This window comes from Melopsittacus undulatus, chromosome 4, assembly GCF_012275295.1.
Source record: "Melopsittacus undulatus isolate bMelUnd1 chromosome 4, bMelUnd1.mat.Z, whole genome shotgun sequence".
Taxonomy (NCBI): Eukaryota; Metazoa; Chordata; class Aves; order Psittaciformes; family Psittaculidae; genus Melopsittacus; species Melopsittacus undulatus.
The window spans coordinates 83,885,988-83,903,665 of NC_047530.1; the positions used below are offsets into that span (position 1 = coordinate 83,885,988).

Sequence of the window (17,678 nt, forward strand, 5' to 3'; positions counted from 1 at the left end):
ACTTCTGAGGCTTTATAATCAAATGTGAGCAGAGCAGCTAATGTAACTGCTGAGCCCAGTTGTAGATGCCTGGCAGATTTCCTTTTATTTTTTCAGCTGCTGGAAAGGTTTAGCATTAGGAAGTTTAGGAACAGAAAGAGGAAACCCTGAAGATCTGTAATACCAATTTCAGTCTGACCATGCTTCCTTCTGTCATGAGTCTGAGTACAACTAATGAAGCTTTTAATTTGCAATGAAATTGTGTATGAAGTCCATATTAGTTACAAAGTAAAAACCAAAATAAAATCAAATAGGATTATACATGTGTAGGAAATATGACTGCATGCAGATGTTAAATATGTGAGAGAAGGTTTAAAAAATGCATCTGGGATATGGCTACTGCAATAAAGAACAAGCTTTTCTTTCAGGTAGGCACTGCCTGATTCCTTGTGGAGCTGCTCAGAGCTCTGCAGTCTTCTACATAATATTTATTGCTTGGTGTTTGCTTTCTAATGAAAAAACACTCAACTACAAGTCTGATCATTCAACCATAGAATATAATTCTTTATCATAGAATAGTTAGGGTTGGAAAGGACCTTAAGATCATCTGGTTCCAACCCCCCTGCCATGGGCAGGGACACCTCACACTAAACCATATCACCCAAGGCTTCATCCAACCTGGCCTTGAACACTGCCAGGGATGGAGCATTCACAACCTCCCTGGGCAACCCATTCCAGTACCTCACCACCCTCACAGGAAAGAATTTATTCCTTATATCCAATCTAAACCTCTGCTGTTTTAGTTTCAACTCGTCACCCCTTGTCCTATCACTACAGTCCCTAATGAATAGCCCCTCACCAGCATCCCTGTAGGCCCCTTCAGATACTGGAAGGTCCTAAATCAAACCATTCTCTGCGTGTTGCATTGCAAATACAGCTCATTTCCTCCCTTTGTCTCCAAGCTGCCCTTACAATAGATGTTCTTGTTACTCTAACATCAGTGTCAGGGAACAGGTGCAACAGAGGAATGCACACTATAGCTGGTTCTGTGCCAACTCTGCTGCTTAAACATTAGAAGTGATTAAAAAGTTAAACTCAGTATAGCAGGTTTTTGTCAGTCAATAGTGCAGCCCTATCAGAGAGAAGTGAATTTGAGGCCATGAATGAGACACCAAGGGTTTGCCATCCTTCTAAAGGTTTCATTTAACTTAAGGTCATTGTTATCCTCTTTTCCAGCAATCATCTGCTAAATCTGGTAACGGCAACACTGACGTCAGCAGAGCTGGACAGGGGCACCCAATGGAGAAGAATTTGTCCCACTATTTTTTTTTTTTGCTGCTATTGTAGCATGCAGAATGTCCTGAACTCATAATCATGCAGGGAGAAACCTTCGAGCAATCTTTCCTGCTGTAAACTCGACATATTTCTATAGACCTGGGAGGAAATTGTTAGTCTAGTCTGGGATTTATGTCGCCAATTTGGTTTAGATATCTCATAAACAGCAAGGGGAGGAATCCTATCCTGCAGTTATGCTATATAATTGCTTTGGTGCTTCTGAAAAGAGGATTTGCCTGATTCACATGTTCCGTGTCATCTCATATAAGAGAGTGGGAGCCATATAAAACATTGTGCATTGCTCAAATTGTCAGAGGCTTCAGACAGTTTTTTATTCTCATGTGCACGCTTTTATTCTAGTTGATCAGGGCTTGCAGTCATTCTTGATTAAATTCTTTAAAAGAAGGATAAGAGTCAGAAAGATACAACAGCTAATCTGCAGATGCTTTTGTGAAACTAAAGTGGAGTTTAATACTTCCTTGGAAGTCTTGCACTGATTGTTTTTCCACTGAAAAAAAAAAATTAAAAAGTTAAGCCTGAAGAAATAAAGATACCAATTCCCCTTCATTCACAGAAACATTTCCTCTCATGTTCATAGCAGTGTTGCACTGGTGGAGTTGTGCCACTGACCAGAACAATTTCTAAAGCTTCCTAAAGAAGACATAAAGCTTTAATGACGAAAGATTGCAGTCAGCAGGTTTGGGTCTGGCTTTCAGGAGGATGAGTAGCTCTGGTCAGCACCAGTGGATGATTTCAGTTAAGGCTGGTTAGGCTTGGATTCAATCTGCCTGCATCTTATTAGAAGGCTATTTGACAGTAGTTTCTGTACAAGTTTGTTGTGAACATCATCATGCAGAGTGTACAGATGAAAGGACAGAGATTAGGGAGCCAGGAACCAAATCTGAGTATTTCTAGTACTACTTATTTGTATGTCTTTTTCTGTTTTGTATATTCTGATAACTATTGCCATTCAGAGGGACCTTGACACGCTTGTGAGTTGGGCTGGTGCCAACCTCATGAAGTTTAACCATGCCAAGTGCAAGGTCCTACACCTGGATCGGAGCAATCCCAGGCACAGCTACAGGTTGAGCAAAAAGGAAATTCAGTGCATCCCTGTGGAGAAGGACTTGGGGGTGTTGGTTGATGAGAAAATGAACATGAGACAGCTTCAGTGTGCACTCAACAGCCCAGAAAGCCAACCGTATCCTGGGCTGCATCAAAAGGAGCGTGACCAGCAGGTCGAAGGAGGTGATCCTGCCCCTCTACTCTGCTCTCATGAGACCTCACCTGGAGTATTGTGTGCAGTTCTGGTGTCCTCAACAGAAAAAGGACACGGAACTGTTAGAACAAGTCCAGAGGAGGGCCACGAGGATGATCAGGGGACTGGAGCACCTCCCATATGAAGACAGGCTGAGAAAGTTGGGGCTGTTCAGCCTGGAGAAGGGAAGGATGCATGGAGACCTCATAGCAGCCTTCCAGTATCTGAAGGGGGCCTACAGGGATGCTGGAGAGGGACTCTTCATTAGGGAATGTAGTAATAGGACAAGGGGTAATGGGTTGAAACTTAAACAGCAGAGGTTTAGTTTGGATATAAGGAAGAAATTCTTTCCTGTGAGGGTGGTGAGGTACTGGAATGGGTTGCCCAGGGAAGTTGTGAATGCTCCATCCCTGGCAGTGTTCAAGGCTAGGTTGGATGGAGCCTTGGGTGATATGGTTTAGTGTGAGGTGTCCCTGCCCATGGCAGGGGGGTTGTAACTAGATGATCTTAAGGTCCTTTCCAACCCTAACTATTCTATTAGTCTATGATTTTATGATTTCACTTGAAAAAATGACATTTGAACTGAAGTAATTTGAATTCAGAGTTAACAGAAAACAGGGAACTGTGAGCAACCTGCACTTCTCAGAGGTGTGAGTTCAGGGCCAGAAGTTAGTGAAAAGTAAAGGGGAAAACCTATTTCAAAATCAACCACTTATGTTCCATAGATATAAATCTGATGGGCCAAATAAATTAATATGTTTGGCCAGGTCCAGTATACCAGCTGGGGGCTGTGTACAAAATCATTCTGAGTAGAACGAAGTAGAGGGTTTTACCATCTGTGAGCAGTGCAGAGGAATGAAAGTGTATTTATCAAGTGGGGTGGGCTGCAGAAAGGAAGCACTTCAGCTTTCCTTTTTGGAGCTTATTAGTCTGTGCTCCAGCTATAGAAGGCACACTCATCATATAATCTGTTTCATAAAGTGTTTTTCTGCCAGTTTGTTGTTCTGCACTTAGATGCTTGTTAAATATCCTTCCTATCAGGCTTAGTATTTTCTGTGCCAGTTCTTTCTGGACAGTGGTATAAAAATAACATTATTTCTGGCTTGAGTGTTTTGAAGTCCTGCAGTTTTGTTTCGGCTTTTACACCTGACAGTATCTATCTTTGTAGCCTTGTCTCATTGACTACAGGGACAAAGGCAGAATGTATAACACTGCTGAAAACAGATGTGAATAATTAGTTTTGTGGTAAAGCCAAGCCAGGTTGGTTTTTAACTACATCCACACTCAGCCTGTCACTCTCCTTTTCTGTTTCCCATGGTCACTGTCTCTGTGAAGCACTTTTGCTTTTCAAGCTGGCCTGACCTCTTACAAAGCTCATTTCGTCCCTAAGTCTAAAGTTCTCTCAATTTCTGCTTTAACATGATGTAAGTCTGATTTCAGCCTTCTTCTGAAGATGGAAAAAGGGCAAGAAAAATAGTTTCTCTATGAGTTTTGCTCTTATAGTCTTTACTGGAGTTATCAGTGAAGTTTTTCAGGTGGAATCCATGCTTCCAGCCACGTTGCCATTAAGAAGGTCACAGAGCTCATCAGCTCCTCTACTATCTTATTTTTGGAACTAAATTAAAAGTTAAAAGGATGTAAAATTTATTCCACTTTCCACTTTTCTTTGCATATTTACAATATGTTAATAATTGCAGCTAATGTTCTCAAAGTTAGAATTATTATTTCTAATGGATCTTGATTTGAAGCATTATGGTGTAACAGTCAGCTTGTCATGGCTTTGACAAACACTTTATCATTCTATTTAAGGAATCAGTTTTAATCTTCAAAGAAAAGAGCTTAGTTAATTTAGAAGTCAAGCAGAGAAATGGCAGTCATATGAGCTTTTAGCACAATAGATATTCATAAAATATCCCCCATAAAATAGTAAGCCTTAGGGACAGATGCAGTAATATAAAATTCCCTCTTTTTTCCTCCTGCACATGTCTACTCCCACTGAGGATAGTCATTAAAAGTAAATGCTTGTAAATTCAGAGCCACCTGACCTGTCATAAAAATTATGGGGTTTTAAGAATCTCATGTAGAAAAGAAGAAAGAGTAGGACTGTTCTTTGGCATTCGTGCCATAAAGGGAGTTGATTCAGCTAAGTTTGGGTTAATACTCCTGAAATCAGAGAGGGAACTGTCTTAGTCTCAGAGCAATTATTAAATGCTATTACCTTTACATTTGCAATCTGATGGCAGAATAATGCAGCCTCCTGGGGGAAGGGAGAAAACTCCAGTATCAGGGATATTTAAAATGAGACTGAATAAAAATTGCAGGAGGTCACATATGCAGCAGTCCATTAGAACTGCACTGCCAAAAGACCTATCTCATGCTTTATGTTCCCTTCTACAGAAAAGGAATTTTGGCCTTAACAAGAGCTGCTTTGTCATCATGATTATGGAGCTATTCTTGAACTCCTATGAATCTGTATGATTCTGGAAGCCATCACCACTTTTGCCATTTTCATCCCTGATGACAATTCCTAGCCTTTTCTTCATAACACCCTAGCACCCTAGAAAGCCATTGGTACTGCTTCAGTCTGATGGACCCAAATCCATAAATAATCAAAAGGGATTTATATACTTAACTCCAGGAACTGGCTGTTTCTCTTCCTACCTTCTTCATCCCGCTCTCCTAAAAAACAGTCAACTCATTTTTATCAGCTGTTTTTTTTCTGGCATTTCTTTAGATGTGTGTGCAGAAATTCCAGTCTTGACATATCTTTGTACAGCTCTAAATCTTCTTTATACCCAAACAGGCTGGGTACAGCCCCAGCCCAGCTGCCTGGGGATGATGGAGAGTGACTTTATAGACACAGTCACAGCATCAGTTCCCGCTATTTCACTTTCCTGCTCGAGCTGGGATGTCTGTTACAACATGAGTGTGTTAGTCCTTTAGGAATGAAGGCAAATCCATGTAGATCACATTTCTGCAGGATTGATTGTGTTTAGTGTTTATCCTGTGTGTAACACAGGCCATTGCAATTCATGAGAGCAGCCTTATGCTGAGCCAAAAGGCTTGAATTGGAGGAAAGCATCTGAGTCCTAAAGGAACTTAACTGTTTGCCAGCTGTGGGGGTAAAAAAAGACCAACGTATCTTTAGTGCCTCATGCAAGGGGAAGGAAATCATTGAAGCATGGATTTTTCAGTGGACCAAGCATGTCCACAAAGTAGGAGGAGGTGAAAACATATTAACTAAAACCCAGGGGAAAAATTCCCTCCCAACCCAAAATAGGGTGGGCTACATGGCCCTGTGTGTGCGGTCATCTCCTCCATTTAAAAGGTTTCTTGGTATGTGATTGAAACATGGATGATTTAGTAGATAGGGAAGAAAATCTCCAATCACAGTCAGATCCTAGAGGTATATTTCCTCTGTATCCTGGCAAAGACAGTGCAAATAAGAAAGATCTCCTGTAATAAATGACCGGCATTTAAGAAGCTGTTTTTGAGGTTTGTTTTTTTTTTTTCCTAAAATAATCCTGCAAACCTTTCTCCATAACAACTCCATTTTTGGCTATTCTGCTTGAAGAACCTTTTATATTAAATAGGAGTGTTTGAAGTGAATCATTTAATTTGCTTAACTTAAACAGGTTCCTACTACATTTAATTTTAAGCTGATTCTCTCTAATTAAAGTTCAAGTCACTCTTAAATATTTAGCCTTGTTAAATGAAGATCCAGGAAAGAAAATTTAATCATCTTTTCCTTTTTTTGCTTTACCTGAAATGTGCCTTTTTTGTGTTTTAGCTTTGAAACACCAATTTAATTCGAGCTACAAGCATTAATTATTTCCAGGGCTTCGAGCACAAACTAGATTTTTAAACTGAACAGCTAGGTCAATTAATTCTGTATTATTTTAGAAACTTTCCTTATAACAGTTTTGCTGGGGGAGAGAAGCAGGGGAGAATCAAATTCCATGTTAATCCAGGGATGCCCATATAAATGACCAGTGAAATATGCAGCCTATGTATTTTTCCAAATTTGATTATTGGGGAATTTGTTTAAGGATATGCTTGCTAAGGTGGTTTGGTAACTTGACCTGGTTTACATCTATCTTCAAACTTGTGCACCTGGACGGCAGGAGTATGAGATATGTGTCTAGTTACAGGGTTTTGGTGGGATGAATGTTGTCCATGAAAAACAGACTATTTTAGGGGATTTTCCCTCTGCAGTCAGCCATCCCATTCCCATGTGAGTATGCTTGAAAATGTGAACTTGATGTCTAATAAGTAAGTACTGGATGTTTTCTCATCCATTCCTTCCCCTTATTTTTTGGCTGGTACCTATTTATGTTCAGCTGATTATCTTTTTTTTCTCAGCCTAACTGACTATGACACCAGACAAATTACTGAGCATTTTGTCTCCATGATTAGTCAGTGAGCGTTCAGTTTTGGCACTGTGTTGTAGGATTGCTTAGAGGATAAATAAATAAATCAATCCGATGTTCCTGACAACTGTAAAATGATTAAGGGTAAAAAAAAAAAAGAAGTAAAGCCACACAACAAAAGTTGAATGATCGCTTCATCACTGCTTAATGTGAAATCAAAAAGTACATGGGTTTCTTGGCTTGGATAACTGAGCATGCTAACTTTGAAAACAACATTAGCATTTCCTTCTTCCCACTGGATCTGCTGGTGGTTGTTACATGGGACTGAGAGATTTCCTTGATCTGTATTTCTGGTGGGTAAAGTTGGACTTGCAATTTCTATTTAGAACTGTGGTTTTAGTCTGAAACAGAGTATGTAAGAATGGAAGTTGCTCTGTCAGTGAGTCACAGTCCTGGCTGTTGGCCTGAGTAACAAAACCCACTTTTTCCCTCTTGCAAAGCTGATGCTGTTCAGGGAGACTTTGCTGGCTTTACCTCTGCTTCTCACCATATTACCACATTGCTAACTAGCTGCAAGAGGAAAATCTGTTCTTGTTTAGTATTTGGTCAATATTCTTGTTTCTGATGGTGTTGAACAATGCAGCTGTAGAAGACGTTTGTCCAAAGATTTTTGCTTTCTTACAGTCAGGATAGATCTCAGTTTACTGCCCCCAGCCTGGTAGCAGCTGCAGATCCAGCAGCTGGAATATCCTCAAACTGCTCTGAGCAGTTTTGGCCTGAGGTCCCTGGGAGAAAAACAAAAGGAACTCTTCCTATCTGCCAGCTACATTTATGTTTTGGAACACAGGGTACAAACTCTGTGCTTGGGTATTTGACCCTGCTTGTCAAACGTACAACTTTTCCTGACAGTTAAATTTAAGCCAAGATGTCAGAGGGCAGATTTTGTCTCAGCCCATGCAAAATGGCCATTTTGATGCAGTTTGGTCTAGTAGGTATGTAAATGCTGAACATATAAAATATGCCTCTGTACATATTTTTCTCTGAGGCCTTCTAGCCGTTAAACTATGGATGAGCCATGGATACATACACTACTCACTTCAATGGCCCTGAAGGAATTGCAAACATTTTGGGTATTACAAATATTATAAATAATTTCTGAAATTTTATTCAAGGAAACATGTTTTTTGTGTGCATGCAGTGAAGGGAGAAAGGAGACCCCTTGAGGTTCCACCTGAAAAGATGAAAACCAAAATGCATCTAGCTTCTTTAGCCAAGTCCCAACTTAGAGGTGCAACCTTGGGGACTACACTAATTGACTTATGTTATCATTCTGAGTTTCACTGCAAGTAAAATACAACCTCAGTTATATCAGCATAATTTCTACTGTATCATTTGTATTGAAGACTGCATGAAAGAAGGCACCTGAAATACAGTGTGCCAGCAGTCAGCTGAACTATCTCCCTTATCTTCACTTCCACAAATTTATATCTGAAAGTACGTGTTTTTCTAAAGCTGCTCCATCTGCCTGATGACATGGCAGCACAAAACATTGCTGTGGGTGGATAAGGCTATGCATCCACACCTAACAGATGAGTGCCCTGAAAAGTCCTCTGTGAAATGCCATTCTCAGGATACTTGTATTCTCAACGTCAGCCTGTTTCCTAACCCTTGTACCTTTTCCTTTCTTTCAGGGCTTTGAGGACCCCAAGGACAAGTAAGCAAATTTACTTCTGTCATACACTGTTATGTTTGCACATTTGAAGGGTTTTTTCATATTAAAAAAAAGACAAAAATTAATGCCCAGCAGCCAAAAATAATGCCTGGGCTCCCCAGAGGTTTCTTCAGGAGGGACAGCCAGTTGAGGGCACGGGATTGAGTGATGTGTGCTCAGAACTGCCACTGCCCTCAAAACTTGTATTTGTGTGGTTCTAACTTGCTTTCGTAACTAATTTACTTTTGCTGCTCTTCCCCTTGTCCCCAATATTCTTTGCTATTTGCTGCTTGGAAAATATCCCAAGACCAAAATCTTCCTGTAAAGTATGTCTAAGATTTGAACATCTCTGATAAGTATGTATTCAAATACATAGAGTTTCTGAGTTTATTTGTATGTATTTTATATTAATCATTGTTACATATTGCTAATTTCTATATATAAAAATGAACTCAGAAATTACAGCTCATTCGAAAATGTCAGATCAAACTTTCATACTCTAAAATGCAGCCACATTAAAACAACATTTTCATTTTTTTTATATAGCACTTAAAAAAATGTCTAACAATTTAACAAGAGTGATATTTTGAAAAATTGCTTTTGGAGGAAAAGCCCAAACCCTGTTCACTTTTTAACTTCTACTGCTGGAAACAGCAAAAACATTTCCTGTACTGAAGGTGTTTAGAATAATTTCACATTCAGCCTTACTGACTGGCATTAATTGTAAGCTTGCTTAAAACAAGATAGGTGACAGTAGAGGAGACTGACACATAAACTCAGTTTCTATTGCTTCTTATCAGCTCCTTTCTCAGGCTGTTGGTCAGGACAAAGTGGACTTCTGTGAGCTGGGACAGCTAAATGCTTCTGTGAACCCTAAGTATCCAGCTTTGGGAAAATTCACATTATGGTGGTTGCGCATTGAGAAGAACTCCCTAAAAGTAAAGGGAAATGATAAGTTTGAACATGGCTATATTAAGACTCCTTCTCTTCTTCCCCTGCCCTTTAATGCAAACTCCATTTTGTTAACATTTAGCTCTGTGCACCCTGGGATGTTTCTTGTGAGCAACAAGGTGTCTAGGGAGAGTCACCAGGGTTTCCTGTTGCATCCATGGCTGCTGGGAACTCAGTTGATGTTAGTTATACTTTGAACAGAAGAGAGATAACAGATTACAGCAAAATAATTCTTAGAAATACATAAATTGTAGGTATCCCTCATGAAATAGCATCCCTCCTCATTGTCTGTGGAAGAAAACATAATTTCAACTGCCTTAGTACAGGTCCATAACAGTTACCCAGCTGTCAAGGAGCTGCATCTCCACTATTGCTCCAAGGACTGTGATCATAGAATCATAGAATAGTTTAGGTTGCAAAGGACCTTAAGTTCATCCAGTTCCAACCCCCCTTCAGTGAGCAAGGGCACCTCACACTAAACCATGTCACCCAAGGCTCTGTCCAACCTGGCCTTGAACACGGCCAAGGATGGAGCATTCACAGTTTCTTTGGGCAACCCATTTCAGTGCCTCACCACCCTTACAGTAAAGAACTTCTTCCTTATATCTAATCTGAACTTCCCTTGTATAGGTTTGAATGTCTCTTCTCTGTCCTGCCGTTTGAGCTGTTCTGGCTAAAAGCTGTGTATTTACAGTGCTGATTCAGTGTGATGCTATCATATTAAACAGTTTGCAGGATTTTTGGATATCTGTTCAGCACCAAAAGAAGCTGCTAATTGCCTCAGACTCCCTCGATCCAGAAATCTGTTTAACTTAAGAACAAAGATTTGGCAAAAAAAAGTCAAACGTCTCTGGCAGAAAGTGTTCATGTTGATATTGGTTAAAATCAGATACCTAAACCATGTCAAGTGCTCAACCCAGTGCCTTCACATGCAGAAACACAGAGCATCAATACTTCTTTCAAAGGAAGATGTAGGCACCACACACATCTGAAAACAAGACCTGACACTTCCATGCCTAAATGCAGATTTAGCTATCGAATCTAGGCACAAAGCATTTAAAATTATGGCATGCATGTAGTTTTGGCAGTGGTCGCACTCTTCATTTGTAGAAAGTAATTAAATCAGCAGAACATTTTTGGATTACTCTGAAGCCAGCACCTCTGGGTTAACTGCTAGCTTTCACATTTGCAGGCAGAGTGCTAAAGTTGCTCCAAGCTTTCTTCACGATGTTCCTGTCCCTTACAACAATTTTGTGTGGCTGCATTTGGAGAAATCTCAGCAGTGCATTTAAGAGGTGGTTTTGGAATTTCAGGGTGGCCTGAAATCCTTGCTCTGACTTACAGGCATGGGGAAATTTTGTATTTCAATTTAAAATCATACTTATGCAAATATACCTAAACTTACAAAAATAAATTACTACAGTACTTTAGATTGGGTACAACAGACTGCAAAAGTCACCTGAGCAGCTAGGTATATGCAAGGTGACTAAGCTTTAGTGCAGTCTGCATGAAGGTGGATGCCTCACTGCAAATACCCAGCAAAGCAATTTAAAACCTGCAGAGGTATTTCTACATAATCTGCAATTACAGAAGCTGTTGTAGTATTAGAGATACCCTCAGCAGTATGATGACCTATTATAACACTGGAGACAGCTGAGATCAAAGCCTGAACAGGCAGTCTCCTCTGTGGCTTCCTGGGTGACGCTTTTAGACTGGAACTTGAAATTTAACTAAGGTTCACCAAGATGATGGGCCAACTCTTGCTTCAGTTCTACTGGAAAATGTATTGCATCTCTTGTACATGGTATGTAATGACTAAATAAATGTGAATGACCCAAATGTGTAAATAACTCACAGGATCTTGGAAGGCATTCTGTAAATAGGAAGCCTAATGATTTCCTTGCTCATTTTTATGAGTCCAGAAAACATTGTGAGGACTGAATGAAAATAAGCAGCAGCATCTTGAGTGCTCAAGCAGATGTGCTTCCTCTAAGAAAGCATCTAGAACTGATTTGAATGTCCTGTCCTTTTAGGGACAAAATGACTTTCAATTTCAAAGTAGAATACTGAAGTTGAAGAAATTAAATAATTCTAGAGCCCCCAAATAAAAAAATATTTTGCCCAACCCCACTGAAATATTAAGATTGGCTAAAATATAGATAAGAACTTGAGACAAACTAGGTTTGCCATTGCCATAGGGTCACTAAATAGGTACTGCTGCTGTGCCATCATGACCCAGTTGAGGTATAGACACATTATAGACACATTCAGCTCACTGGCTGGGACAAAGGGAGGTGGAATGGAAATGAGTAGGTGGATCTGATTTATTTTTCCTTTGGCAAGAGGTGCATGGTAGCTCTGGGGTACAGAAGGCTCCTGAAAATCTGGTGCAATTTTGTAGAAAGCTTTGGAAGAGCCTTTCTTTTGGAAATGGACCTTTAACTTTTCAAACAAAGTCACATTCTGGTTTGTAAGCTGTATTAAGCAATCTTCGCTTGCAGCACAGTCATACTTGTAGGGGCCCACTGGCTGCAAGACAGTGTGCATTATGCACTGTTCCGCAGTACAGATAAAACCGAGAAACTAAAGCAGTGTAGCTTTTCATCCCGCTTGTCAGACCTTGGGATTTTTTCGCCAGAATGCCTAAAGTGAAGGCCACACAGCATGAGCCATATGTTGCTCTGCCATCATGAGGTTAGTGCATAGAAATAGTTATTCACTGGCATATGCCACAAGTGAGGGCTGTATTCCAGTGGATAACTATTGGCATATCCTGTGGATAACCTTGGCAATCATACAAGCAAAGCAGACAAGATTAGCTTTTCATTTCTGCCTATAGCTAGTTGTAAGGCAGGCCATTGAAGTAACAGCATCATGTCACAAAAATCCTGCTAGATTTAAAATAGCTGAAGAGTTTAGGGAGGTGCTTCAGGTTTCCTCATCCTCAGCGCAAAATACCTCAGGGTGATTAAGTTTTCAGTGTCATTTTTTTTCAACAGTTTTTGAAAAACAGCCTCATTCTCCTGAAGCTGTAGCTGAGCATCAGAAATGCACTGATGCTGAAGGTGTTAAGCAATACAGAAATCTCGTTCCACAGTTTCAGAAAGCAGGATCCAATTTGTATTTTTTTTTCATTTTGCTACCTTTTTCAGCCTTTCCTTAAGTAAATATAAATATCTTGTAAACAGAAAATTTTGCCTGGTTTATGCTTTATACGCATGCATAACTGCATGAAAGGGAGGCAGTGGGGAGTCAAGCCACGGTTTTTTCCTGCAGGTTTGTTCTGTAAAATTTTTTTCTCAAAAATGGATCATTCCTAAAGTTCAGAAATTTTCACAGAAAATGCTATTGGGAAGCAAGAAATATGACTGGTTGTGTAAATCATTTTGCCAGATCAGGTACTAACAGCTGTAACAGCAGAGCAGGTGTGGAGAAGAATAAGTTAGAGGATTCATAGAAGGAGACTATGGTTTTAGAGAATTGAGAGTAAAGAGACTGCAAGGCAAGAAAAAGGATGTAGTACAGAAGAAGGGGAAATAAATCAAATCCTTTCACTAGTGGTCTCAGGACTGGCAATGAGCTGTAGAGCAGATGTAATTTTCCCCTTAGCTCATAATCTGTTTTCTAACTTGAAGCTGTCATGAGCAAAATGCCACTAACCTCCAGCTTGTTATACAGTGAAATGATAACATATGGTGAAGAGGGGGAAATTATCTTGTCCTCTTATGCTCCCTTTTTGTGACATCTTCAGGAATACACAGGAAAGTATGAACCCAGAAGATGAAGTGGATGAGTTTCTGGGCCGTGCCATCGATGCCAGAAGTATTGATCGGTTACGCTCTGAGCATGTGCGCAAGTTCCTCTTAACATTCAGGGAGCCTGACTTGGAGAAAAAGGTAACGCTGTCTAAAACTCATTCAGTCTTGTTATGAGTTTTTAGTCTCCTGCATAAGGTCATGCTTATATATCTATAAGTAAAGCTAGGTTTTAAGTGTTAGAGGTGGGCTTGTGGTCTTAGAAAATCTGTGCATCTTCACAGGAACCTTAATGTACATGTCCCTAGAAAGTCACAGTCATCTGAAGGAAGCACTGGGCAGGAAACCCAAGCCGTTTCTGTCAGACACACATGAATATGCAGTGATGAGCTGTAAAGAGAATCCAGAATAAGCTGTATTTGTTTCTCTGACTTTGAGGTATCTGAAATTGAGATTGCAGTCAACCCTTGTTTTCCTCAAATCACTGGAGAAGCCTGCTTCAGCTTTCCTGAGCTCCAAATCACTTCTGGAGGGGCTTTTCCCAGCCCTTTGTCTCCCAGGTACTGCTAGGGCTCATTAGGATGCAATCTGTACTCTGGTCATTTTTGGGAGCCCATTTTAAGCAATAACGGGTCTGGATAAAAGCTGAAGAATATAATTTCCCCTCACTCCTTCCCTTCAATTTTATAGCTGAAAACTGCTAGGGAAATTAGTGGTTCACCTGTTCTAATCACCTTTTATTTTGTGGTTCAAACATTGAGACCATCTGTACTGAGAACCATGCTCCAGGCTAAATAAAGCATCTTTGGGAATCGGATGCAGCTCCCATGTGACCAATATGTTGACAAGTAGTTGGAAGCAGTAACTGTGCGAAAACCACAGCATCCTCGCACTATCATTAGAACAAGCCAAGCTGTCTGCACAAATACGAGGTTTTCTCATTAGCAATATTCATTCCTGCTGGAGGAAACTTCCCATGGAAGAAGTTTAGGTCTGACAGTGGTGACCTAGAATGCTGTTGGCAGCTAATACATTTCTATTCCTCTTGTGCGAGGGGCACATAGTGACTCCTCTCACCACCCAGCTGTGTGGGTTTGTTCCCTGGTCTTTGGGTCTGTTCAAGCCATTATAACCTACCCAGGGAGACGGGAAGTTTGTATTGTTAGCTGTTTCTTTCCAGCACTCTTTCCAAGGACCTAAACAGAAGCCAAGCAAGAAGTTTTTGTGAAGAAAAGACAGCCAGCCAAATTTCCCACTAACATAACCTGTTTGCATTTTTTGCAGTACTCCAAGCAGGTGGATGACAGGTTTGGAGCCTACGTGGCTTGTGCCTCCCTAGTCTTCCTCTTCATCTGCTTTGTTCAAATCATAATTGTGCCACAGTGAGTACTTTTTCATCCCTTTTCTCCCATCTGCTCTCCTCCTCTATTCTGGCCTACTTTTCTTTGTTTGTTGTTTTTTTTTCTTGAGAATTTAGAGCACCAAGGGGAAGAGAAAAATCCTTTAATAATTCATGCTCAAGTGATGCATGGTGCTTATTGTTTTCACTTGTTTCTAGTGCAGATTAAAACCTCCTCACTAGCATGTGAGGATTTTTCTTTTCCCAGTGTGATTTCTCTTATCATTCACCTCCATCTTAGGAAATTCAGTTCAGCACATTTATAAGCCTGTGGAAAACAAATATCCGTAAGTAGGAAGGATTGCCTACTAAAGCATAGTAGGTGTTCACAACATGAGGCTAGGCTGCCCTCTCATCTGTATGCAGTGGGACAGGGAGGTGTAAACTCCATCACAGCCTTGCTGCTCAGAGTACTGAGGTCTCAGAGTCTGCTTAACAAATGAGGCATAACCATTCATACATTCATTCTTCTGGACTTAGAGCAGCAATGCAAGAAAAAAGGTAGAGAGGGAATCAAGCTGCACATGCCTAAGCTTTGAGTAGCTCACTCCAGGTTTAAGGGTTGCAATCATTTTTTTCCCCAGGCAAGAGTAGTGTAAGCTCCTCAGGACTGTTAGGCACAGTACTCTTGGACCACTCCAGTGAAACCCTTTGTTTGGAAGACAGGGAGTAGCCCACTAGATCTTTTCCAGCAGTGAGCTCTGCAGACGTAGTATTTCTTCTCAAAAAGTTTATAAAAAATCCCTTAAAATTAAAGCATGTTGGTATTTCCTGTGCTCTGCTTCAGTAGCAATAATATATCATTCACTAAGCACTGCTGTGCTGGAAATAAATACAGAGTTAGTAATTTTAAATCTGGAGAAAAAGATCACAGAAGCTCTGAAAATGCTCCAAATGCATCTTCATTACAGGAAGAGAAAGAATGTTTAAAAAGAGCTCCAACACTATTTTATGCCATTACAACTGCTTTCTACTTCTGTTCACACCACAGATCTTTTCAGAATAGAGATTGATTTGTAGTGTTCAAATGAGATATTCAGAAGGTCACAGAAACTACTCATAGTCTGATGTTTGAGGTTATTCACTGTCCTAGGTAAAAGGTCATTCACTTCTGCTCACAGAAAGATTGAATCAATGAAATAACACTAGTACAAATGCACTGTGTAAACAGACAGATCCACTTTGGGAAACTAACTGAAGCTCAAAGTTGAAACTAGATCAGTCACAACAATTAATGTATTGTTAATTGCATCCAAAAATGTTCTCCAAGAGTAACTGATTTAGCAAGAGCTTACACTTTGGATCTCTGGATACTGCTGTTGTGACCTTGCATGTGCAGAGGCCCTCTACCAGCCTTTATGTTGCTCATCAAACTCCCTAAGCAGCCACTAAGCTGTCTGTATAAAACCCAGTTTAACATTTAAATGACAACTTGACGATTTCTGATCTCTGGCAACCATATGGCTGACTCCTTTGTATTACGAAGGAGTCAATCACTTAAGGCAGTGTGGTGTAAATGTCATGCTGCTGTCTCTTTCCACACCACCCATTAAGGGTGGGGTTTTGGTAACTTCTGAAGTGTCCTTAGGCGACCTGGCCTATCTGAAAGATGATTTGGTTCAAGAGTACATAAAATTCTGTGTTTTAACTTCAGGTCAGGTATACTTTCCTTCACCTTTTGGTTTGTTTTTCATTAAATTTCAGTTGCATCAGTTGGGTCTTTTATTGAAGGTATCAGTAAAGCAGCAACTGAAACCACAGGTGAATATGTGTCACCATCAGAGCTTCATGAAAAACACACCATGGAAATTGAACCTGAAACTAAAGACAAAATGGCAGTGATAATTTATGATGATAAAGAGGAATAGCTTCAATGAATTTCACAAAGGCTCAAATAGTGAATTAGCAAGTACAATTGCCTTAGTAGTCATGAGAGAACACAGAGACCAGCTGGCTTTGGTGTGGTTGGCTTCATTGTCATCTTGCAGGAATACTTCCTTTAAATTATGAACAAGGCTAATGCCTGGGAGGGGGCCTGTCCTCTCACACTGAGACCAATCACTGGGAAGTTGTTGTTGAGTATCTTCATGATCAAAACAGATGAAAATGCATAGTACAAAGTTGCCCCTAGGGTCCTGTTTGTACTTCAAAGTCAGGAGGAACAGAAGCCTCTCAAGCTGGCCATGCTAAGTCTATTTTCCCTGACTGTCCTTATGCCATGCTTACTCCTATCCCATATGCAAGACAGAGAATGGAGGATGAGGCAGCACAGACATTTCCTGTGCATGGCAAGGACAGGGAGCTATTCCCATTCAGACTATTCCCACTTGGCTACACTTGGCACACTTTCCTTCCCAGGGGTCTCCTGCCCATAGTCTGCCCACAGCCAGCCAGCGGCTGACCTGCCATAACAAGTTGTTCTATCAGCTCTTCGAGCACATTAAATATTTCTCAGTCCCTCTGCTGTCAGCTCGGCAGGAAGTTGATTGCTATAAAAGATGCAGTATTCTCTGCTCTGCTGCCTGCGTGAGTAATTCTAAATAGGACAGAGTATCTGTTGGTATTCAAGGCACCTCGCATCTCCTACTGCTGTCCTAATTGGAAAGCCCGTACAGTGTGTCATGTCTTGTACAAATGTCATGTTCTGGAGAGCAGAGCTGTAGCTATTCTATGTGATGTGCATTTATTAAAAAATATAATAATAATCTCCTTGATTTCAGCTCTACATTTATGCTGGGTTTTTACCTGACCTGTTTCCTGATCCTGACCACAGTGGTGTTTGTTTCAGTCATTTACTCCTGTGTAAAGGTAAGTACTGTGGCTTCTTCACCTAAGATAACTCTATCAGCAGCGTGTTGCTTCAACTAACAGAGCATGTTTTGTTATCCATCCTTTCCACACTATGTGATAAGAGTTACAG

The 17,678-nt window shown here is 40.5% G+C and overlaps 1 protein-coding gene across 1 annotated transcript in view; it reads left to right on the forward strand.

Moving 5' to 3' along the window:
- The window catches only part of ADCY5 (adenylate cyclase 5), a 221,565-nt gene that overhangs the window by 180,664 nt on the left and 23,223 nt on the right, over window positions 1–17,678 (forward strand). Inside the window, exons 9-12 of the mRNA XM_005153796.4 lie at window positions 8,634–8,656; window positions 13,356–13,500; window positions 14,644–14,741; window positions 17,479–17,566. Coding sequence (XP_005153853.3) covers window positions 8,634–8,656; window positions 13,356–13,500; window positions 14,644–14,741; window positions 17,479–17,566 — 354 coding nt within the window. The remainder of the gene's footprint in view (window positions 1–8,633; window positions 8,657–13,355; window positions 13,501–14,643; window positions 14,742–17,478; window positions 17,567–17,678) is intronic.